This window comes from Aotus nancymaae, unplaced genomic scaffold (assembly GCF_030222135.1).
Source record: "Aotus nancymaae isolate 86718 unplaced genomic scaffold, 86718_ANA_hifiasm-v0.15.2.pri h1tg000036l, whole genome shotgun sequence".
Lineage (NCBI taxonomy): Eukaryota > Metazoa > Chordata > Mammalia > Primates > Aotidae > Aotus > Aotus nancymaae.
Window position 1 is genome coordinate 61,632,098 of NW_026988450.1, and position 25,960 is coordinate 61,658,057.

General features: G+C 31.8%; 1 protein-coding gene across 1 annotated transcript in view; it reads right to left on the reverse strand.

The window, feature by feature from the left end:
- CSMD3 (CUB and Sushi multiple domains 3) overlaps window positions 1-25,960 on the reverse strand; it is a 1,293,678-nt gene that overhangs the window by 788,923 nt on the left and 478,795 nt on the right. The window contains exon 9 of the mRNA XM_012443291.2: window positions 19,242-19,329. Within this exon, the coding sequence (XP_012298714.2) occupies window positions 19,242-19,329 (88 nt within the window). The remainder of the gene's footprint in view (window positions 1-19,241; window positions 19,330-25,960) is intronic.

The following is a 25,960-nucleotide window of genomic DNA, read 5'->3' on the forward strand; positions in this document are numbered from 1 at the left end:
ACCTATATTTAGTATTTACCCCTTAAATCCTATATGGAGGTGCTGACAATGAATAATAAATTACTGCATATGTCAGTAATGTAAATTTAGAATATTAAGTTGTTATTGCCATATGAAACCTATAATATAAAATCAACTTTTCCATATTCAATTTCAGTATTATAGTACACTGAGAAAAATTTTGCATAGATTATATTAGTTTACCTTTAGATGAGTTCCAGCAGTCACATTCCATGAATCAAGCAGCTTTTTATTAAAATAAATTTGCCAAAGCAAACATACCTTAAATACTTTATCATGTTTTTTGTGTTGCTGTGCTTCTTGAATGAATAAAATGTGAACTTAGAAGGTAGGGGTATTTTGCCTTTAAATCATTCTCATTTGACATAATGACTATATTATAAAGTAGTTTCTCCAATCATAAGGATTAAATTATCCTGATTAAAACAACTTTGTGATTAGTGTCTCTTTTTGCATTAAAATGCCTTTTCAACACTCTATTCAATAAATGGTGCTAGGAAAACTGGATATCCATTGCAGAAGAATCAAACTTTACCTTTATTTCTCACCATATTAAAAAAATCAACTAAAAATGGATTAAAGACTTAAATGCAAAATCTGAAACTATAAAACTACTAAAAAAAACTTAGAGAAAACGTTCTAGGGCACTGGTCTAGGCATAAATGATATAGTTAAAACTTCAAAATCACAGGAAACAAAAAGAAAAATAGACAAATGGGACAATGGTAAACCAGAAAGCTTTCACACAGCAAAGGAAACAAGGTAAAAAGACAACCTGTTGAATAGGAGAAAATACTTACAAATTGCTCATCTGACAAGGGAGCAATATTCTGAATTTAAAAGGAACTCAAACAACTCAAATAATACCATAAAAAGTGGGTAAAGGGTATGAATTGACATTTTTCAAAGGAAGACATACAAATGGCAAACAGGTGTATGAAAAATGTTCAACATCTCTAAGCAAATCAAAACCACAATAAGGTATCATCTTACCCCAGTTAGAATAGCTATTATCATAAAGACCAAAAGTACTAAATGCTGGTGAGGATACAGAGGAAAGGGAACTCTTACACACTGTTGGTGGGAATGTAAATTAGTATAGCCATTATGAGAAGTAGTACGAAGATTTCTCAAAATACTAAAAATGGAACTACCATAACAACCAACAATCCCACCACTGGGTGTTATTCCAAAGGAAAGGAAATCAGTCCTTTGGGATACCTGCATCCACATGTTTACTGCAGCACTATTCACAATAGCTAAGATATGAAATCAATCTAAATGTCCATCAGCAGATGAATGGACATATGTAGTATGTATACACAATGGAATACTATTCAATCACAAAAAAGAATGAAATCCTGTCATATGCAGCAACATGGATGGAACTGCAGATCACAATATTAAGTAAAATAATCTAGGCACAAAAAGACAAATAACACATATTTTTATGCATATGTTTGAGCTAAAAAATGTTCATCTCATGGACATACAAAGTAGAATAAGAGTTACCAGAGTCTAGGAAGGGTGTGTGGTGTGTGTGTGCATGGGAGGGGATATGAAGAGATATGGATACAAACATACAGTTAGATAGAAGGAATAAATTCCAGTGTTTGATAGCACAATAGGGTGATCATAGTTAACAAGACATTGTATAGTTCTATTTCAAAATAGCTAGAAAAGAAGATTTAAAATGGTTCCAACATAAATAAATGATAAATGTTCAAGATGATGGCTATCTAAAATACTCTGATTTGATCATTACATATTTATGTTATATCAGAATATCACATGTGCCCCATAAACATGTACAATTATTACACATCAATAAAATATATGAAAAGAATTTCTGGTAAAAACAAAAACTGAAAACAAGAAATAGTGCTTTACTAAATGTTAGGCAAATCTAAGTATCAGCTTTATAAAATCAAATCATGGATTGGGGAGTAGGGAGTAACTGCAAGATGACCGCTGAGATTTTCTTTCCCGCTATAAAATTTAAGAAGTCTCTAAGAATAGATATGGTGCTAAAATACAAATAGATAGTTGTATAAGGTATTATTAAGTGGTGTATAATGATAAAAAATATCTCTTTCATTCAGAATTGGGCTATAGATTCTCTTAACATTAAAAGAAAAATAAGCCCCAAGCATTCTATAATGGTATAAAATGCAAAGGATAGTTTAAATTTTTTACCAGTTTGTAATACGAGCTGGTTTACAATGTTACACATTTTATACCAAATTTTAATATTAGCTCTGCAAAGTATTACAATACACCTTGCCATGATTGTTAAAAAGGACATGGTCCTATATTTGCTGTCTTTCCAACATCTCTTCACTATCTCTCCACCAAGTCCTAGGCCAGCTGGAGACAATTAATGCAAAAAACCATGGAAATAGAAATGGAGCGCATCACACTCTGATACTCCAAATCATAGATTAGAGAAGGTTCTATATAATGATTTCTAAGTCAAGGCGAATGTGTAAACTGCTACCTTACAGTTATTCATTCATTATATTTGAGCAATTAAAATTAGAATGACAAGAAATCTTATTTTACTTTAAAAATAATTCAACATTTTTTTCATGGTCAAACTAGGCTCCAGTATGTTAGACTTAGAAAGTTCCAAAAGCCTGAGCTAGTGAGGGGTTAATGACAGTTTTTCCCTGGTAATAGAAAGTTCACAGCTAAGGGGAATCTAAAAAATACCACCAGCATCTAGTTGAGGAGAGCAGACCCCACAAATAACAGACAGGCATACAGAAGTACATTAAAGGTCTGGGAAGATCAGCAGAAACCTTTTATGAGTCACTGGAATATGAGCTAAGACTGTAAACTCTTGAAGGGAAAAACTATGCCTTATTCATCCTTTTATCCAGGGTCTAGTCCAATGTCTGCAGTGGGTACACAGTGGGTATTGGCTTAGTATATGAGTGGAAGGAAGAACACACTAGGATGAGGCATATCAGTTTAAACGCAGGCATAATGCAGAGCCTGGGAAGCTTTGTGGATGTTACACATTGTAATTACAAATACCACATTGTTTTTCTGGACTCTGACAGTGGATGGGGAAGTAGCTGGTTCTAGCAAAAGGTCTTAATAAAATTCAAGATAATAGTGCCAGCGTCTACTTTTATGGCATATTTTGCCCTCCATTCCTTACTGGCTAAAACTACAGTTCCCAACATATGTTGAGCTTTCTGAGTTGCTAGATGGAACATACAGGTTGCTACAATATACTTTAAATTTTTGAAGGAAACACAGATATCCATCATGAATTGTGCAAACTACTAGCTTGAAGTAATTCACACTTTCAATATTAGACTACTATTAATATATTCCTTTCAGTGACATCTTTTGATGATGCTGGATTTTCAGTGGCAGCTCTGATGAAAAGCAAATATCACACCATTTTGCTGTGGAGCAAAAAACGAGGGTGGCAACATCAAATCTGATTGCAAGGTTTGAGAAATTGCACAGTGTACAATGTTAAGTTTTTAGAACATAAATTCATAAGTTATTTAGCCACAGCTACTTAATAAACAGAAGTGTCAGATATGTACTTCTTTGGGACTGGGAGCCAGGAAAAAAAATTACTAAGGTACTCAGGTCACCGTGATACAAAAATATTTGGGAACTTCTTGTGCTAAAACATTGTACATCACTCTGTGAGTCTAGATGTATAGTGAGCAAATATTTTCTTCCATTTTATAGGCTGTCCCTTCTTTATGGCTTCTTATTCTGTGCAAAACGTTTTTAACTTGTGTAATCCTTTATCTATTTTTGTTTCTTTTGCCTGTGCTTTCAGGGTCATATCCAAAAAATCATTGCCCAGACCAATGTCATGAAGCTTTTCTTCTAGGTTGTTTATAGTAGTTACATAGCTTTGGGTCATACGTTAAATACTTAAATTTATTTTGAATTCATTTCTGTATTTCATGTGAGATAAGGGTCTAATTTCATTCTTCTACACATGAATATGCAGTTTTTCAACACCATTTGTTGAAGTGTCCTTTTCTTATGGCATGTTCTTGGCACATTTGGTGAAAATCAATTGGCTTTGAATGCATGAGTTTTGCTGATCTCTCTATTCTGTTCCATTGGCCTTTTCTTGTTTTAATGCTAATACCATGCTGTTTTGGATACTATAGTTTTGTAGTATATTCTGAAGTCAGATGGTATGATAGTTCCAGCTTTGTTCTTTTGCTAAAAATTGCCTTGGCTATTTGAAATCTATTGTGGTTTCATGTGAATTTTAGGGTTTATATTTTATTTTATTTTTGTATTTCTGTAGAGAATGTCTTTGGTATTTTGTTTGAGATTGCACTGAATCTGTAGATTGCTATGGGTAGTACAGGCATTTTTTGCAATATACATTCTTTCAATCCATGAGCATGGGATATCTTTTTATTTATTTGTAACTTATTCAATTTCTTTCATCAATGATTTATAGTTTTCAGTGTAGAAATCTTTCACCTCCTTTGTTAAATTTAGATATATTTCAAAAACAGAAAAGAGGCCATAATAGTTGAATTAGACTGGGAAATAGGGAGGATGATCCAAAATGAGCTCAATTATGAAAAAAAAACAGGTTGCATGGGGATTTTTTTTTAAGTATCAATTTATACTAACTGCAAGCAGGTAATCACTGCAGGATTTTAAGCAGATGTGATTTGAGTGACATGATTTGATATAGTTTTTAAAATATTGCTCTGTTTTGTGGTGAATGTATTATAGATAACAATATCGGTAAAAGACAGATGGTTTAGGGATGTTTGGATGGTCTAAGTGAGAGATGATAGTGGTTTGAATTAGGAATATTTTAATTGAAATGGAGAATACTGGATATTTTTAGAATATGCTTTGGAATAAAATCTTAAGTACAAGTAGAATTTCTTGATGGATTAGATATGGAGAAGTACAACTAAGAGTAGTTACTAGTTCTACAAAGACTTCTTTGAAAAATATGCTAACGTAGTTTATAGTCACAGACTTGCTTGCTTCTGCTATTTCCACATTTAGTTTAACAGTCACTTTATAGATATTTCCCTTCTTCCTTCTACCCCAAGGGAAGAAGGAAGCCTCTGTCTTATTTTACCTGTGTTGCTTATATTAAAAACGTTTTCATTACTCAGACATCCCTTATCTTTGTGTCTCATTCCCTAATTTCCTTCTCTTATTCTCATTTTACTTCTGTACCTATGACCATCTCATTATATTACTGAATTAAAATCATATTGCTTCTTTCACTTTGTCCAAGTCACAGCATTTACAACATAATAAGGATATTTTCTTTATCAAAATTTACATACATAATAAAGCTTAGGGTCACTCCTATGGAAACTTTAAGAATATTAAATTGACTAATAGTTCAAATTTTTCATGGAAAGGTCTGACTAATTTGACCTTTTGAATTTGTGTATAGGTTTTCTTTATCACTAATTGTGACACTAGAAGGAAGCCTTAGTATTTCTTTTTACTGTAACTTTTTTTTCAAAAACACCCCTGTAATTAAAAATGTATAGCATAAAATATATTCAATGATCTTGTTTTTACAGAGTTGAAATTACTCTTGGTATACCCAAAATATTCTAACATTAGTCAGGCAGAAATTCTCGGTTTATCTAGAAATATGTTTATTCATCAAAATTATTCCCAAAATATTTTCACACTACCCAGCCAGAAATAATTGGCTTATCTATAAATATTTGTACTAATCAAAGTTATTTCATCAATATATCAATATATTATTAAATAAGTATATTTAAACTTTATTTCAGTAAATTATTACTGTAATTTAAATTATCTGTGGTCTTGTTACTTTTTATTTTTAATGGTTTTCTCATTAACATTGCAATTACAGTTTGTTTTTTCCCTCCAGCAATGAGGAGACCATGAGAGTAAAGTAGACAGTCTAGAGTGTGGAAATGTGCTAAGGTGTGCACGGGGTATTAGGCTTTTTTATTCATGTTATTTTCTTTTAAGTTTGCCTACCCAACTTGAGTATTTTCATAAGCCATATATTTTAAATGTCCTATCAGTTTAAATAACATAGCCAGAGGACCTTTCAAAAATCTAGTCCCACTATTTCTTCTATATATTTATACAACTTGAAATATATTTGTTTTTAAAAAGAGCTAGTTTTTATATGAAAATAATGTACTGAACAGTTTCAGTCACAAGCAACAAAAGAACAGTTATGCTTTCATTACTCTTTGTTTTTGGACCTAAGTAATATGTCTTGTCTTGTCTTGTCTTCTTCTTTTTATTTTTTTCTGAGACAGAGTCTTCCTCTGTCACCTAGGTTGGAGTACAGTGGCAACATCTTGGCTTGCTGCAACATCCTCCTCTCCTCCTGGGTTCAAGTGATTCTCCTGTCTCAGCCACCCAAGTAGCTGAGACTAAAGGCGCCCGCCCCCATGCCTGGCTAATTTCTGCATTTTTAGTAGAGACAGGGTTTTGCCATGTCGGCCAGGGTGGTCTTGAACTCCTGACCTCATGATCTGCCTGCCTTGGCCTCCCAAAGTGCTAAGATTATAGGCATGAACCACCATGCCTGGCTGATTACAAGTCTTTTAAGGAGCCATCTCAAAGAGGCCAGAAACACCTTTTCATACAGACAAGAATAGGATAAGTAAGAATTGCAAAGACCAATGCAATTACTACTTATCTGAGCAGTTGATCACCACCTGCGGATGTCTGTCCTGCAGACCCTGACTCAACAACGGATGAGTGAATACACTCACATACACTAAAACACTGTGAATCTGAGTGGGGTAGGGATGGTCTTTGACTGCTTTTAGAGGGCGACTGTAGCTAACCAACCATAACTCCTCACATTTCTTCAGGATAGATTTAATAACAGAGGTTCCAAATCAACATACTTGTGGATAATTAACATGGTTAAAAGAGTGCTTTTATGAATGATAAAAGCTTTAGGTTCTGGGGCCCAGAGTAAACACCATTAATAAGTAATTCCTGTTTGACCTCCCTATGAGAGGATCATCCAGCACAAACTTTACATGAGCAAAAAAATTAGAGTGGAGACAAAGGAATGTGGGGTAAACAGACTTAACTGGGGAAGCTTTATTGTCCCTATCTTTTACTCTATGACTTAAAATTCTAAAGTAATGAACCGGCTGCCTTCAGCCTGTTCTATCAAAACCTTTCAGCCATCCAAAAGGTTTGAGACTATAGTCTTCTAACTTTCCCTAATATTTCCCTAATATTTTGCCAGTTACCCCGAGTAAATCGCAACACTTATCTTACTGTTACTGTCTGTATTGTTTGTATAACACAAAAAGAAGACGACAGTGCAAGTTTACTCAAATTCAATGCAGCAAGCCATTCTTAAGCATCTAAACATTTTTTTGGAGATTGATGATTTTAAAAGACAGTATCTTCATTCAAAAGTAGAATAAATACTGAGCACAAAGATAAGAGAATCACACAGTGAATTTTATTCAAGGAAATGAGTTGTGAAAGTTGATCATATGAATTGGATCATTCTTGCCATACCTAATGAAAACAGTCAAGAAGCCAGGGGGAAAAAGCACTCAGAATATATAACATTGCTCTAGAAGTGTAATACTCTGCAAGTCAGGCTGCTGAAACTGCCTGTTGTAACCTGAGACCAGTTTTATCTATAACTGCTGAAATAAGTTGGTGCAACATTAGCACTAATTTTGCCAACCACCATCACTAACCAATGGGAGCTTGCCAGCTCCTCAAAACTTTACTAGTATCAGTGAACTTTCTCAAAGAACAATATGCAACATTTTTCCTTTAATGAAACCTGCAACTTTCTCTTTATTCTTCCAACATAACAAAAACCACTGGGTCTGATTGTATACTCTAAATTGTGATTCTTTCTTCTCAAATAAAATGTTACATTTAGAGATTCATCTCCTCGTTTTTATTTTTTACTTTAACATAGTCAAGAGAACATTGATAAAAGTTACAGCAAACCAAGGAAGATGAAGGAAATTCATTTGAAGAATATATAGGTTTCTTATAAGTAAAGATTAGCAGAATAATATTTTTAAAAGCAAGAGTAGCGCGAGCAATATTACAGAGCTGATTAAGGTTGGAGGCATTTGGAAGGATAATTTGCCTTAAGCAACTATTAAGTTAGAGGAAATGACAATTTTTACTTTGACATTGATTTTACATTAATTTTTAAAAATACATACCATGCAACTGAAATGATACATTTTTCGGTAAGAGGCAAGTGTGGCATTTTGTAATGTAATATGACAAAATGGAAAGATAACATCAGAAAATTAGGTTTCCATTACATTGAGGAAGAACTTAAATGCTAGAATGCAAACATATAAACAAGGGTGAAAGAGGACCAAATTGCAAGCCATAAGCCCTGGGTACAAGGCCTGTCTTTATTACTGCTAAGTATAGGAAGTTCTGGTATGTAATTTTACTCCTTAGTAAAACAGAAATATTGAAATCTACATTGTTTTAATATACAAAAAATAAAATAATGGTGTGAAATTGCTTTTGAGTTAAAACATGATATATGTATGTGTATGATAATTGATATTATATTACTTCTTAATTCAATAGATCTGGGGAAACGCAAGTTTTTGATTAAAGAGTATTATTGCAATATTTAAAAATGAGGACTCTTTTCCTGAAAGTCAAGTGTAATACTTCTTGCAATAAAATAGAAGATTAATGTTTTTGTGCAGTTGAGAAGTTTTAAGTGAGTAAAGTCAAAGAGAGGGAAAGAAGATTCCTATTGAATGAGATAGAAGTGGCTCAGTGGGTTGCAGGATGTTGGAAAATAATGAAGATTTTTAAATCGTTCATTGGCAAAACCATAGGAAAATAAGAAAGAGAAGGGAAAGACAGGTAACCTACCATTTATTAGCCTCTCTTTGTTCTGAGTACTTCGCTAGGCAAGTTTATGAGTGTTAGATAATCTAGTCCTTTACTGTGGCAGTTCAGTTTGGTGTTAACCTTTCCATTGTTATTGAAAATAAATGATAACTTTGTGTAGAAAAAATAACTTCTCTGAGTCAAGTAAAAAGAACAATAGGACTTAAAATCAAGTTCATCTGATTCCAAATTTCATGCTTTTTCACATGTAATGATGTACTACTTTTGTTAAAAAGATTAATACATTTTTTCTAAAAAGTTGAAAATAAATATTCAACCCTCAGAAGAATTAAAATGATAAAGACCTGAGGGAAACATGGAAAGTCATGATTATGAACCCTTTAGAGGATTCCTGAAGCAGGTGATACAGAGGAAGAAGTGAGTTTTGAAGCTGTAACTCTGAAAAATTTTTATGTTTCGGAAGTGAAAAGAGAAAGTAGATTCAACAAAAGAGTGAAAATGGGTAGTCAATGGCTACACTCAAAGAAACCAAGCTATTTCTCAGTCATTAAGTTCAAGAGAGGCTATAATAATTACACATGCTTATAGCAGTATGGTAAGGAAAGAATTGCCACAGATGTAGGCTATTCTTTAGGAAGGTTTACTTGTGAAATGGAAAGAGACAGAACACCTTTGGAAGCCTCTATATGTTAATGGTCTCTTTGTAATTACCAAAAGTAAGATTTATAAATTAATATATTAGCATATTTAGAAAGTTCATGTTAGGAGAATGAGTGAAAATGACTTTATATTCAAAAGTATGGTTGATTTCCATTATGATAATTAACTTTTCTTGAATATACATTACACAGTAGCATTTTAATAGTACCAGATACATTCCCTGCTGTTTCACAGATGAGATATACCAGAATTTTAAGAATCCAGATACGAATCCAAAATGTGGAGCCCATATTGCTCTCTACTCTTGAGAGAAGCACAAATTTATGTTCATGTCTAGTGGGACTTAAGAGATTTCAATATCTCTTTTAAAATCTTCAAAACTCTCATTTTCCTCTATGTATTTTGATTCAGTTAGAAAAGGCATAAATTAAGGCCTTTTCTGCAGAAGAAAAGTCTATGAAATATAAGGATCTCACAAGCTGAGCTTTCCCAAAAAGTTGGGTTATAATTTTAAGGGCATTTAAATTTTTAATTTATTTTTCAGCATAGAAAATGCTGCCTGCTTTTTATTTCCTTGGCAGCATTTCTCCCTTTAAAAGCTTGTTATATTCTATAGGTATTTCAAATTAGAAACAAAGCTTTTAAGATTTCAAAACACAGATGCTGGGACTATCACCTTGGAGAGTAGAACACAAATGGTAACCACAATATAACGAGTAAGATATCTTATCTCTCCAAAGATTTTCTCACAGATTTTCTCGGTGATTATAAAAATATTGATTATGTGCAAATAAGACTGTTTCTGTTTCGTCAACTGTTACCTATAAGCCATTTACTAGTACAATGAATTTGAGGTCCTGCTACAAAGTCATGTGATCAGAAAACTAATAAAAAATGCTGAACTGCAGTTTTGCTTTTTTAATCAATTCAGTTCATTACATTTATTGAACTCCCTTTGCAGGCATATAGAAACATGAATACTCATATCTGATTACAAAGATCCTACACTTGGAAAAATTTCTAAAAGAAAAAAAATTCTAGTACTATAATGAAGGAAAATATGATGAGTTCGCGTCCTTTGTAGGGACATGGATGAACCTGGAAACCATCATTCTCAGCAAACTGACACAAGAACAGAAAATCAAACACCACATGTTCTCACTCATAGGTGGGTGTTGAACAATGAGAACACACGGACACAGGGAGGGGAGCACTATACACTGGGGTCTGTTGGGGGAGAGACGGTGGGATAGAGGGGGGTGGGGAGTTGGGGAGGGATAGCATGGGGAGAAATGCCAGATATAGGTGAAGGGGAGGAAGGCAGCAAATCACACTGCCACATATGTACCTATGCAACAACCTTGCATGTTTTTCACATGTACCCCAAAACCTAAAATGCAATAAAAAAAAAAAATAAATAAATAAAATAAAATAAATTAAAAAAAAAAAGAAGTTAAGAACCAGATAGTAACTGATTGGAAATATATTTAAAAAAAGTTTTTTAAAAGAGGATTTCGAGCATTTGAAGAATGTGTAAGATAACACAGGCAAAAACGCAAAGATGTAACATTCTAGGAAGAAAAAAACAACAGAACTAAGTAGTCACGGAAAAGCACATACATTTGAAGACAACTGTGTAGGACAATTTGTCACCACACAAAATATGAAAGGAAGTTTGGGGATATTTTAAAGCATTTTGAATGCCAACACTGACTATTTTTTGGATAAGTGGGCAACAGGAAAGCTCTGCTAGTGTTGAAGCTGGAAAGACACATTATTGTAGATGTTACAGATGGAAGCTGTGGATGAGAAGGAGAAAAATTGGCAGCTTGTGAAACTGACATCATTCTAAAAGTGTGTAAATAAATGCTTAACTAATATAATATCCATGGAAATGGAGATGAGAGAACTGTTCTTATCTCTTCTATGTCTTTTAGTAATTGAAATATCTCTTTCCCTCTAAAATTTTCATTCAAAGAGATTACTGCAATGCTAGGAAAATGATGAAACAGTGAATGTCTGAGGTTGTTACAGACATTCTAAGGGAAAAATGTTGTAATATATTATCATTAAAATAACGTGTATATGTGCATATATAGCACTTAATTCAAAATATAATATAAAAATCACTTGTATATCTTTACTTTTAATTGTAATGGACTTTATTTTTTAGAGAATTTTAAGGTTTATAAAAAAAATCACAGAGCGTACAGAGGGTTCTCAGACACCACCTCCTTCTCCCCAACATAAAACAGTTTCTCCCATTATTAATATCTTGTATTAGTGTGGTACATTTTTTAAATGAATGAATCAATATTAAAATATTTTATTAATTAAAGTTCATAGTTTATATTAGGATTCACTATTTGTGGTCTGTGAAATACATGGTGTCATGTATTCACCTTTACAGTATCAGGCAGAATAGATTCACTGCCCTAACATATATGTCCCCTGTGCACCATCTATTCATCCCTCCCTTCCTCCCTGTGAACTCCTGACAACCACTGAACTTTTTTACTGTCTGTGTAATTTTGTCTTTTCCAGAATGTCTTATAGTTGAAATTTTACAAAGGAGCATCATTGTTGTTGGTAAACTCATGTTTAGTTTTTTTAAAAAAAACAACTCTCAATGGCTGAGAGTTTTTTTAAAAAAAAAACAACTCTCAATGGCTGAGAGTTTTTTTTAAAAAAAGAAACAACTCTCAACAGGTAATATAAATTAGTTCAGCCACTGTGGAAAGCAGTTTTGCAATTTCTCAAAGAACCTAGAACTACCATTCAACTCAGCAATACCATTATTGTGTATATACCAAAGGAATATAAATTGTTCTACCATAAAGACACATGCACAGGTATGTTCACTGCAGCACTATTCACAATAGCAAAAACATGGAATCAACAGAAATGCTTATTAATGATAGATTGGATAAAAAAAAATGGTACATAGACATCATGAAATACTATGCTGCCATAAAAAAGAATGAGCTCGTGTCCTTTGCAACAACATGGATGAAGCTGAAGGCAATGATACTAAGCAAACTAACACAGGAATAGAAAACCAAATACCAAGTTTTCTCACTTACAAGTGGGAACTAAACATCGAGTACCCATGAACACAAAGAAGGGAACAACAGACACTGAGGCCTACTTGAGGTTGGAGGGTGAGAGGAGGGTGAGGATCAAAAATCTTCTTATTGGACATTATGCATATTACCTGGGTAACAAAAAATAATCTGTAAATCTTTTAAATTCCTGTTACATACAATTTACCTAAATAACAACCTGTGCATATACCCTTGAAAATAAAAGTTTAAAAAGAATAAATAAAATAAAATAAAAACTGTCAGAATGTCTTCCAAAGTGACTTTATAATTTTGTACTCCCATCAGCAATATATGAGTGTTGCTGTAGTTTAACTTTCTCTGCAGCATTTTGTGTTGTCAGAGCTTTAGACATTGTTTTAATAATTATGTAATAGTAGCTGGTTGTTATATTAATTTGAAGTTTCCTAATTACATATGATAATGAGCTTTGTTTATATGCCTATTTGCCATCTTATATCTCTTCTTTGGTGGGAATTCGGTCAGGTGTTTTGCCTACTGCGTAACTGAATTGTTTGTTTTCTTATTGTTAAGTTGTAAGCAACTTTTCTATATTTTATGTACAGAATATATTTTTATTAGATATGCAATTTGGAAATATTTTATTCCAATCTGTGGCATTTTCTTTCTTTGTCTTCACAGTGCTTTTTATAGAGCAGATGTTTTAATTTTAATGAAGGATGACATCAATTTTCTTATTGATTGTACTTTTGGTGTTTTATGAAAGAACTGAAATTTCACTTGGATAGGGGCACAAGGAAAACTTGCTATGAGTTCTTTTGATTTTTCAGGGGCAGAGACTGGTAATTCTATCCAAAAACCAGTCATACTTCCATAGATGGAGGCAGTAATTCACTAAGTAATGCAATCTATGTTCTTTTGAGATGATAAGGGCTCACAAATAGATATAACTTTTAATTTAAGCCCTGACTAAAACTACGCTACTTCACAACAAATTGATTTATCTTTTGTCTGTGATTTTTATTCCCTTACTAGCTTTCCATTTCTTATTATTTGGGGTGATTTCCATATCGTATATGAGAATAATTTTCATATTATACTTTTAAAATACATACAAAGCTCTTTTTCCAACCCTTTGAAACAAGTGAGTCTACAAATAATTCAACTTCTGCTTCTGAAGCAGTGATATATTTACAGCTGAAACTGACCTTGAAAGACAATCTAATCCACTCTCCTTCTAAAAGCCTCCCAATTTATACCTCTACCTGAAGATTTCTCTGCTCCAGATCCATGTTTCTAATCTGCATGCCTGAAAGAATTACTAGCAAGTTGCCAAATGCACTGAGCTTTATCATACTTTTGCACAATCCTTTTTATGTTTGTACCTAGGAAGCTCAGCAATGCTAGGTAGAAATTATATAGCCAAGCAGATTCATTATCATCAATCTCAAAAGGGTCCACTAACTTACTTAGTGAGGCAACATTTCTATTATCAAGCTTGCTCTCCTACTCTTGGTAAAAAAACTCTTTTTCATTTTTCTCTCAGTCTTAAACTTTCTCTCCCATCATCATCTCCTTATACACATATTTTCATTTGATTGCCTTGCTAGATGCAGGATTACTAACGTAAAAATATTAAACATGTGCTTTCTCACCTTCCCACCACAAAATATTGTAAGCCTAGCAGCATCTCCTCTACTTCTCTATCTTCCGTTCTGTTAGAGTGAAAATAATTCCCCACTACCTGTCCTTAGAATCCTATTTATTTTCTCCTACGAAATTATGTTTCTTTACTTTTGCCCTCTCCTTCCAATACCACCAATACATTTCTTTCTATAGAACTATTTGTATCAACCAATAAACATGCTTTGATCTCTTGAATCTCCAAGAAGAAAGTCTCTCTTGATTTCCTAGTGACTGCACAACTGCCCCATTATGTCCCTGGTTTATATAACTTGACGTCCCCAAGCCGTAAACTATTTGAACTGTCTTTATTCACTCTTCAGCATATTTAAGTAGGTTTTCAACCTCTGTCATTTCACTGAAATCACTCTTGTCAACAACCTTCATGTTGTCAAATTCAAAAGACAGTCCTCTATGCTCCATGCTCAGTTTTTTAATACTCCCTGCTTGCCCTTTAAAAGACTTCTTGTTTTGCTTCAGTTACCTTTTTAGGTATTCTATTTCTGTGGTCCCTCATGAGCAGGATTTCGTAGCTCCTTGTATTCTATCAGTTAGTCAAATAGATATTTGAGACAACATCACAAGTTCTCCTGTCTTTCTACATATTTTAAGTGATGTAATCTCTACATAATTTTTTAAAGAAAATAATGTTTCTTTAACATTTTTATAATATGTATATGTCTATGGTTCCCTGATAACTCTGCACTTCAGTTATGCTCGATAATCACTTAACATATCTGTCTAGAAATCTCTAAATTATCTAAAATATACAACTTCAAAACTGAACTCTCAATTTTTCGTCCAGAAATCTGTGGATGTTCACACTTTAATTAAACATTATAATTTACTTCATCCTCAGGTTGTTCAAACCCTGAAAATTGAGCTTCATCCTAATTCTTTCATTTTTCTTACTCTCCACATCAACTTTTCATTGGATATTAAAGCTTTTATCTTCAAAAGACCCCTTGAATCTGTCTCATTCCCTACCAACACCATAGTCCAAATCTACACTGTCTTTCACCCAGACTACTGAAGTATCCTAACTAAAAGTTAGGTTTTCTTCAATATCTTACTTAGAATAGAAAGCATAATCTAACAAGCAATGGGTAAAGGATTCCCTATTTAATAAATGGTGTTGGGAAAACTGGCTAGCCATGTACAGAATGCAGAAACTGGACCCCTTCCTGACACCTTACACTAAAATTAACTCCAGACGGATTAAAGACTTAAACATAAAGCCTAACACCATAAAAACACTAGAAGAAAACCTAGGCAAAACCATTCAGGACGTAGGCATAGGCAAGGACTTCATGAGTAAAACACCACAAGCATTGGTAACAAAAGCCAAAATAGAGAAATAGGATCTAATTAAACTCCAGAGCTTCTGTACAGCAAAAGAAACAATCATTAGAGTGAATCGGCAACCAACAGAATGGGAAATAAGTTTTGCAATCTACTAATCTGACAAAGGGCTAAAATCCAGAATCTACAAAGAACTAAAACAGATTTACAAGACAAAACCAAACAAACACATTCAAAAGTGGGCAAAGGATATGAACACATACTTTACAAAAGAAGACATATATAAGGCCAACAAATATAGGAAAAACTGCTCATCATCACTGGTCATTAGAGAAATGCAAATCAAAACCACATTGAGATACCATCTCATGCCAGTTAGAATGGCGATCAAGTAAAAAATCTGGAGACAACAGATGCAGGAGAGGATGTGGAGAAATGGGAATGCTTTTACATTGTTGGTGGGAGTGTAAATTAGTTCAGCCATTGTTGAAGACAGTACGGTGATTCCTCATGAATCTAGAAATAGAAATTCCATTTGTGCCAGCAATCCCATTACTAGGTATATACCCAAAGGTTTATAAATCGTTCTATTATAAAGACACATGCAGATATATGTTCATTGCAGTACTATTTACAATAGCAAAGACCTGGAACCAACTCAAATGCCCACTGATGATAGATTGGACCAGGAAAATGTGGCATGTATACACCATGGAATACTATGCAGCCATAAAAAACGATGAGTTTGTGTCCTTTGTAGAGACATGGATGAATCTGGAAATCATCATTCTCAGCAAACTGACACAAGAACAGAAAATCAAACATGGCATGTTCTCACTCATTGGCAGGTGTTGAACAAGGAGAACACATGGACACAGGGAGGGAAGAATGACACCCTGGGGTCTTTTGTGGGGGCTAGGAAAGGGCACCAGGCAGGTGGGGAGATTGGGGAGTGATAACATGGGGAGAAATGCCAGATATAGGTGATGGGGGGATGGAGGCAGCAAACCACATTGCCACGTGTGTACCTATGCAACAATCCTGCATGATCTGCAATGTATCCCAGAACTTGAAGTATAATAAATATATATATATATTTAAAATTATATATATATATTTTAAAAATGTTTTTTAAAATATATATATGTATTTAATATATATATATATATATTTTTAAAAATTTTGCATCAGATCACTTACAATACTTTATAACTTCCCATCACAGGGAGGTGAGCTAAGTAAGTACAGTAGCCTATGGGTAGATATGGTGAGCCAGAGAGATCCTTCTCAGCCTAGAGAGAAGTTGTTAACTGGTTCTCAGCAGATGTTACCCTAAAAGTATGTAGGTTTAAGTTGCCAAATATAATAAGAGAATACAGAAGAGTGTGTGTGTGTGTGTGTGTGTGTGTGTGTGTCTGTTTTTGTGTATAACTTTCTGAGTTTTAAATGTTGCCTCCATTTAAAAAGAAACACTATGTATTTAAACTAAAACATATCTTCAGTCAATATTAGGCTGAATGTCTGTCGATTTACTTTCTCTGCAACAAATATTTGATTTCTCCTTATTTCCTCTATTTCATTCTATGCTTTTCTCCTATTTATGCTCTATAATTGAGTTTCACTGAACTCTATTTTCTGGAACGGGTCATCAAGCACTTTCTTTATGTAAGGCTATTCCTTTCCTGCAGGTGGTAAACATATATTTTTCCAATATCTATGGGAGTAGAACCTTCTTAAATTATGTGAGTTCCCACCCAGAGACATCTTTATTCTCTGTCATAGAATCTTGTTATTTTCTTTTTTTTTCTGAGTACTTTTCTAAATTTGTGATTACATCTGAATGGCTTGAAATCTACTGCACTTGAAGGTAATTTAGCTCACTACATTACTATCACATTATATTATTTGTAAGTTGATTTCTAATATATCATTAATCTAATTTGCAAATCATTGGACCAAGTAAATACTCATGTCATCAGTATATTCTACATATTATTTTGTAATAGCAGGATGTATTAATAGAGTACTTATTTTGTCAAAAGCTCTATGATTACTATGAGGTATAATTTATCTCATGTGATCTTCTCCTCAATCCAATAAGATATACATTATCATTCTCAATTTTAGAACCGAGGAAACTAACTCTTGCAGAAAACAAGGTAATTTATATCAGGGAGATAATCTGAATGAAATTTGTTTGTCTTAAAGCATAATATAATATAGCCATTAAAACCTCAGGTTTTGGAGTCTGGAAGTCAAGAGTTCAAATCCCACTTCTATCAGATTATTAGACAGGTAAACAAACTTCAGTTTTCTCATTTAAAACAGGGATAAAATAATAAGTGCTTATATAATATTATAAAAAATAATTGGAAAAAGAATTACTTAATTGCTTATCACTTTGTGGTCTATAAAATATAATTGTTAGTCATTAAGGCTGAAAGATTTAGTTGATTTTAAAAAATTGGTTTAATAGATCAAAGTCTGACCAGTTCCTAAATATTTTGAATTTCTCTTTAGTGTGTTTCTTCAAATATTATTACCTGTATTAAGTTTTGAGAGTGGTTAAAGTTCTGTAAATATTTTAGAAAATTACAATTGTGTTTGTGTGGAAATTGTATTGTTTTCCACTTCAAGTATAGCAAAATTTAACTTTAAGTCATTCTGAAAGATCCATGTGGGAAATTTTTTATAGGTCTATTTTCTAAGAACTATTTATTTTTTTCTTCATAGGGATATTCTTCAAAATATCATTTGTGCTTTATATACATAATATAAATAAGTAAAAACGAAAAATATGTGGTATCTGTAACTATAAACATTATCATCAAAAATTCAAAAGTGAAATTTACCATGGATAATCCACAAAAATAGGTATTTGTGAATTTTCACAAGATTATTGGTTAATATTTGATAGGCATTTAGTAATCTTTTATTTGTAAAATATTATAGAGGACTAAGAAAAATTCAAGTTTATTAAAAACCATTATTTGATAGTTATGTAAATTAATGGCTGTCATAGTATACTATATAAATTCTCTAGTTACTACATAAATTCTCTAGTTTGTTGGTAAACTTAATTTCAAATTAATAAAATTAATACTAATTTATGATGGAGATAAAACTTCCACTCAAGTTATAATTAGAAAATACAAATGTTTATAGAACATTTGCTAGGATGTTTTACAGGCATTCCCTCATTTGAAACTCACCATTATATATCGTAAATGTTGATAGAATATAGTTTGATGCCACTACACCATCATCTTTATATTATTAGCTATTTTTTTTTTTTTTGAGACAGAGTTTTGTTCTTGTTGCCCAGGCTGGAGTGCAATGGAGTGATCTTGGCTCATTGCAACCTCCACCTCCCGGGTTCAAGCGATTCTCCTGTCTCAGACTCCCGATTAGCTAGGATTATAGGCATGCACCACTATGCCTGGCTAATTTTGTATTTTTAATAGAGATGGGGTTTCTCCATGTTGGTCAGGCTGGTCTCGAACTCCCAACCTCAGGTGATCTTCCCACCTCAGCCTCCCAAAGTACTGGGATTACAGGTGTGAGCCACTGCATCCTGCCATTTTAGCTATTTTAAACACTTAAATTAAAATAAACATTGACAAGATAAATAATGAAGTAAATATTTTAAAACATTACCTAAAATCTGATCCAATTCTCTTCCCATTTTCTGGTTCTCCTGGATCTGGGCATAAGTTGGAAGCTGTTTTAATACCTCCTTCATTTACTGTAACAGCAGGGCAGAAAAAAGAAAGAAACAAAATATATGTGATTAGAAAATTGATGATATTAATTTTTAAATATACATAAAATGTATTCTTGTATATTGTCATTATAATCACTATAATTTAAGCATTTGTTAAAATATAATTTTATAAACCAATACAGAAGGCAAAAGCATTTTATGAACTAATGAGAAAATAAATTTGCTATTCATATTCAATGACTTATACTAGTCTGCATATTAATGCACTAATATCTATTACTTTTATTTTTAGTTTCCATTAAATTGGACAATCTCTGGAAACACATTCTCAGGGTATCAGTATCCAGAGTTTCCACTAATCATTGGCAATAAAGAAGTCAACCACCAGTTATAACAGTGTTATTTGGATACTTGTTGTTTTTGAAGTTGTAATAAAAAATATGACTGTAAGAAAAAAGTTCCAAGTTTTAACACTTCTTACTTGGTATATTATAAAGCATTTTGGTCTGCCAACATTAAAGTACAATAATGGTGCATATTACTAGGTATGTCTTTATTATATAATGGTATAAACCAAAATAATGGCTTTACCCTCAAGTAATTTCCATGAATATGATTTATTTAGCTTTTGTACACATTTTCAGCAGTTTCTTTGGAGCAAAAAGTAAAACACGTATTAATTTTTTCAGTGAATGTTACCACATTGGATAACTAAATCCCCAAGTAAGAGTTTTATTATTCAGTCAGATAGTACTGAAATGTCTGAGTGATGTGAACTAGAGGATAAATTCTGTTATTTTACTTTATATGAATTTACCTGCTTTTTTTTTTTTTAAGAAAAAATAGTGCCTAAGTAGAGATTCCAGAGAGAAAAAATCTAAATCATCCAATGCTTGTTGTCCTACACTGTGAACTGAAAACACAGGTATATCTTTCTTGAAAGAATAAAGATGACTACTTCTACCTCTAGATATTCTAATGCAGTAAATTTAGGGTAAGACTCTGGCATCAGTTTTTTTGTTTTTATTTTAAAGAGACAGGGTCTTGCTTTGTCAACCATGCTGGAGTGCAGCAGGACAATTATAGCTCACTATAGCTTTGGTCTCCTGGACTCAAGCCATCCTCTCGCCTTGGCCATCCAAGGTTCCAAAGTGTTAGGGTTATAGGTGTGAGCCATTTAAAAAGTAATAATAACTCTCAAGGTAATTCTAATATAAAGTTAAAGTTGAGAACCACTGGACTGCTGAATATAGTCATTAAATTCAAATTGATTCATCAGATAAGAAAACAGCTATCAGATGACTGCCCAACAATTATGGGTATGGTAAAGTTTTCTTTTCCTAAGTTAAACATAAGATTTTGCATACGTTTCCATCATTCTAAAAAATAATTTTCTTAGTATTACCAATGATATCCTTCTTGCCAATTGTGTTACAGCTCACTATTCAAATCATGGGATATTTGTGTTTTTCTTATTCTCTAACTTTATATATAATTTCCCTTTACCTGATGGGATTTTTGGCCACTCTTACTTTGGCTGATTCCACTACAGTGGACAAATTCAAAGGCATTGACTCACAGCTCTCTATATTTGAATTTCCCTTATTCCTTGACATAATGACCTTTTTGCTAATGACTTCTAATCTTTTTGAAGTTCCTTTCTCAATCTTCCAATGGCCTATTTGATTATCCATGAAAGTTTCCATGGTCATCTAATCTATCTGCTCAAATTCAACCTAATCACTTTGATGCTTCTGTGATTCCATTTTCATCCACCTCCAATCCATCTTGAATAACAGAGCAAGACAACTTTCTAAAACACAGTTTTTATGACTGCTCAAATCTCCAATTATTCTAGATTTTCTACTGTATCAAATTTATTTCTCACTAGTCACCAACATGCATCCATAATCCAAGTCCCATTGTCTGTTCACTGTTCTGCAATTTTCTGAACATACTCACTCCACACATTTGTATTTTATCCTTGTCTCCATGTTTTCCTTTCCTTCCCCTTTAGCTATCAAAATCCTATCTAATATTCAAGACTTAGCTTAAGTCCCACTTCTTCCAAAAGATAGTCACTCATTTTTTCCATGTTATACTGATTTATCTTTTTAAATAACTTGGAGTAATTCATTTGGACAATTTTGTATTTAATTTAATATTATCTTACTATATTATAAATTAATAGTTTCATATACCTTTAGTTATCTGTAGAGATTATGTACTTGATTAAGATAGAGGAAAAACATAATTATTTTAATAAATTTATTTAATATCTTTTCAATAAATATGTCCCAGTTGTTTGATTGACAATATCACCTTACATTTGTTGTCAAAGAACTGAGCATAGAAAATGTTCATTTCATAAAAAAATGAAAAATAATCTCTTTCCAATCTTTAAAAGGCTTTCGAAAATATTGTAGTATATGTTTATTAAAATATGACTTTTTAAATGGGGGGTGGGAAAGAGGAAAAGAGATAGCATGACTGAAGCCTACTTACATTTTCATATTATGATATGTAACACAGATTGTAGGATTATAGATTATATTGTCTGTAACACAAACAAGCAGTTTGTGAATACATTATTTAAAAGTAAAAATAAGAAAAATCCCATTTTTCTACATTTCATTATCATTTTGTCTCAAAATAAAATTTTGTTAAACATTTTATATGAATTTAAATGATAGTTAACATTTATATAACTATGGGTCGAGAACTATTCTACATACTTTATGTGTATTAGCCTATTTAGTTCTCACAACCATCTTAGGAGTAGGTACTATTATTTTACACCTCCTACAGGTGAGAAAACTGAGTCACGGAGAGTTTAACAAATGTGTCCAAAGTCATATCGCTAGTTAATGAGACTCTATATTTAAACTCAGGCAGTCTGATTTGAGAATTTCTACTATTAACCCTGAACTCTCTAGCCGCTCAGAAAGCTCAGCAAGACAGAAACTATGTCATTAATTACAATTCAAAACACTTTCCAAACATTTTACCTTAAAATGCAGAACATGTATATAATTTCACCACTTTCACCTAATTAATCACAATTCTTATTATTTTAATTGTCAAGTTATTTCTGTCTGCTTGAAAGTGTCATTTAAACCACCATTTCTGGACATCTGCAAGAGGAAATACTTTCCAATTTAAAATGTAAGAATACTGAGAGAGCTTCTGCATGGTATGTGTATTTCATGTTCTCTAATTGTAAATATTTAACATTTTTTAAATTAGGAAAAAATGTATAATATTTCATCTCTTTTGACATTTATATATTTCATAATTGCCCATAGCTAAGTGATGCCAAGACAATTAAATGAAGTTAGTATTAATTCAATCAACCGCTTTCATTTCATAATGCCATTGATGCAACTGGACAGATTTATCACTTTTACTTCTTTTAATTTGCATAGAAACTTGCAGCATTTTAAGAATATGACTGTCTTTAAAAGTTAATTACATGAATAGTATAAGCATGTTTTCCTAAGGTTTCTGATTTTACATAGCACATAATATACCTTAAATATAAAAATAAGTGGACTCTGACTAAATTTCACCTCTTCTAGCTGCTTACATTGTCACTTTTCTCAGATTTTTAAAAATCAGATTTAAATTTTTATTTCAACTTATAATATCAAGTGCTTTGGATTATTTTCTGAACTCAAACATCATTGATATCAACTTTGTGTTGTTATTTTTTATACTAACACACTTCATATTCTACAAAGAGTTACCTCTTAATTAATTTAGCTTCCCAATATAATACTAAATCCTTGAGGATTAAAAATATATTTTATTCACACTTTTACCTTCTTAGTCTAGCATGGTGCTGCCATGGAGGAATTGTGGAATGAGCAGACAATATGAATGAATAAAAGTATGGATTTGAAGAATAGGAGAGAAAATACAATCATTTCTGTCAGGCTCACAGTTTCCTTATAATTCCACAGTAATATTCTAGAGGACGCTACTAAAGAAGTTGGAAAGACTACTAGTTCATTAATTTTAACATATTAAAAATATAAAACCTTCTTACTTTTAAAATTTTAAAAATCTATATTTTCTTTTCTTGGTGAAATCAATTTTTGAAAAAGAACAAGGGGTAGGTTGGGGCAATTTAGCATTCAGGTATAAAAGCTGAAAAAAAAAATGTGAATTAGGCATTTAAATCAACAAACTCTGCCCATAAACACTAATGGAGCTTCCTGAATCTCTTGTCAATTCATTTCTTATTTAAAATGTAAAGTGCCATTATGAGACCTTTACACACATACTTTGGCAATGTGGGCATTTGATGTTTTCCATGCTTATACTCACTTTGGGCCATGCCTATAACAGAATTAATCATTGTTTCAAAAGACACAAGGTTTAATATTTTTTTATGTGAATGATGAATGTACAATAAAAACTTTCTTTTTAATTATTTGTCCTATGTTAAATAAATAATATTAAAGAGATGAAGATCTGAATGTGTACTTGAAACAGATATATAATAATGATACAAATTAAAATAATATAACTCTTTACTCCAAACAACCATGAAAGAATATATTTTTGAAATCAGTTATTAAAATTTTAGAAACAAATTATTGTAAAATGAAATTTAAAATAATGTTGGCTTGCTATTTTATAATGATAGAAAATTTGCAAAAAATATTTTGAAGTTACAATTACTTTTCTTCAAAAAAAGGAAGAATATTTTAAAATATTTTATTAAAAAAATGAGAAATTTATTTTTAAAATATGGAGCAAATTATTAACATTTTTGCCTCACATTAATTTTTTGCCTGTTTTAAAGTAAATATTTCTTAAATATGGTATTTTTATTAGAATTATTTTACTAGATAGACAGTCATGTCTAAATTCGCTTTTTGTTCACCTTCATAACCCACGTACAAGAAAAGTGAAAATAATATATATTTCCACTAAGGCAATATACTATCAGGGATATAAAGTTACATACATCTTACTATGCCTTGCTAAGTCCTAGATCTCTTAGTACAATAGCCCAAATTTCCCAGAACATTTGGAAGTTTGAACCGTGCAACATGTCAAGAAACATATGTGTAGATAAAATGAGAAGAACATAAACCATTCTAATATGTTGTAATTCTACTTAGAATTCAGAAATAAATATATGTCCAGACAAAATATTAGAAAAAGATATAGTAAATATAATATTTAATTTTGCTAACATTTAACTTTTATTTCATGATGACATGAAGAAATTCAACATGTCAGAGTCATCTCATCTGGCAATGCAATTTTTTACATTTTTTTATTATAGAAAATATGTCTTTCAAAAATTTTTTGAATAATTTACATATAAGTCATATTGTGGCATTGCTTGTTTTCCTTATAAACTGACAGTATCAATCTCGAAAATAAGTTTTTAGCCCTGAAAATACATGAAAAAATATTAATTATACAACTAAACTCTTTGAAATTAGCTGTTTAGTGCTTTTTAAACAGGTAACCCAAGTGGATCAATGATTTCCTGGTGATATCTCTTCTGGTTTTGGTTTAGTATTCTCAAGTCTAACTAATAAAATGTAAAAATCACATTTGAAAATTATGACACCCTAAAATATCTGATAACGTAAGACTCCAAATTTTTTTCTCGTTAACTGACATACTGATCAATTTGTTTCATTTACTGTTTATATGTACAAGTCAATATACATACATGTAAAATCCATTTTGATATAGCTTTAATAAATAATTTTTGTTATAGAAATCATTATAAACTTATTTCATAAGGTGATTTGGAACTGAAGAAAACTAAAGTTAACAAATATATTTTTGTTGAAGAATAAACAATAACAACATGTATTAAATTTAAAATAACTACTCATATATTAGCAATGTTATTTTGGAAATCAGGTATTATGTCATAAATGGCTTGTTTCAAAGTTTCTAATATGCAAGAGTATTGTTGGGAATTTCCAGCAATTACTATTATTAATTTTTACTACAAAAATGCATAGCTCTACTAAAAAATTCCATGTTTGTTTATGGTCATTTAAACAAATGCTCTAAACAATGATTCATAATCTGAGATTATGGGATGAAGGTCAGATGATATATAAAGCCCTGATTTTGTAAGTAAAATTGTTTATTTCAGGCCATTTTATAAGATTTTCAAAAAGTGAATAGCAATAATTAATCAATCATTTTATAAATAAATGTTTAATTTCAAGGGTTTATGTAAATTAGCTCAAATTAAGAATTTTGTTTGTTCTTAAATAAAAATTGCTACTTTAAAAGTAATTTTTCTTAGAAAAACACTTTTGTTGAAATGGAGATGCAGTCAATCAAGAACTCCTACAAGAAACCACCAATTTTAGAAATCTTACTCATTTTTGCCTCACCTCCTAGAACTACAAAACTTGAGTGTCCTCAACACATATGATAAAAAGAATATTTTTACATTTTGAAATATAAAATAAACTTTATCAAAAATGATCTAAGGCTGGGAGTTTACTATGTTAATCCATTAACTCAATACATATTTAAATATAATATAATACTGAATAATCATCATGCATGTTATACAGATATTAATGCAGTTAATTTGGTAAATACACGAATATTTTGGTAAAACACATACAAACAACACAGACACCACATACTTCACTCT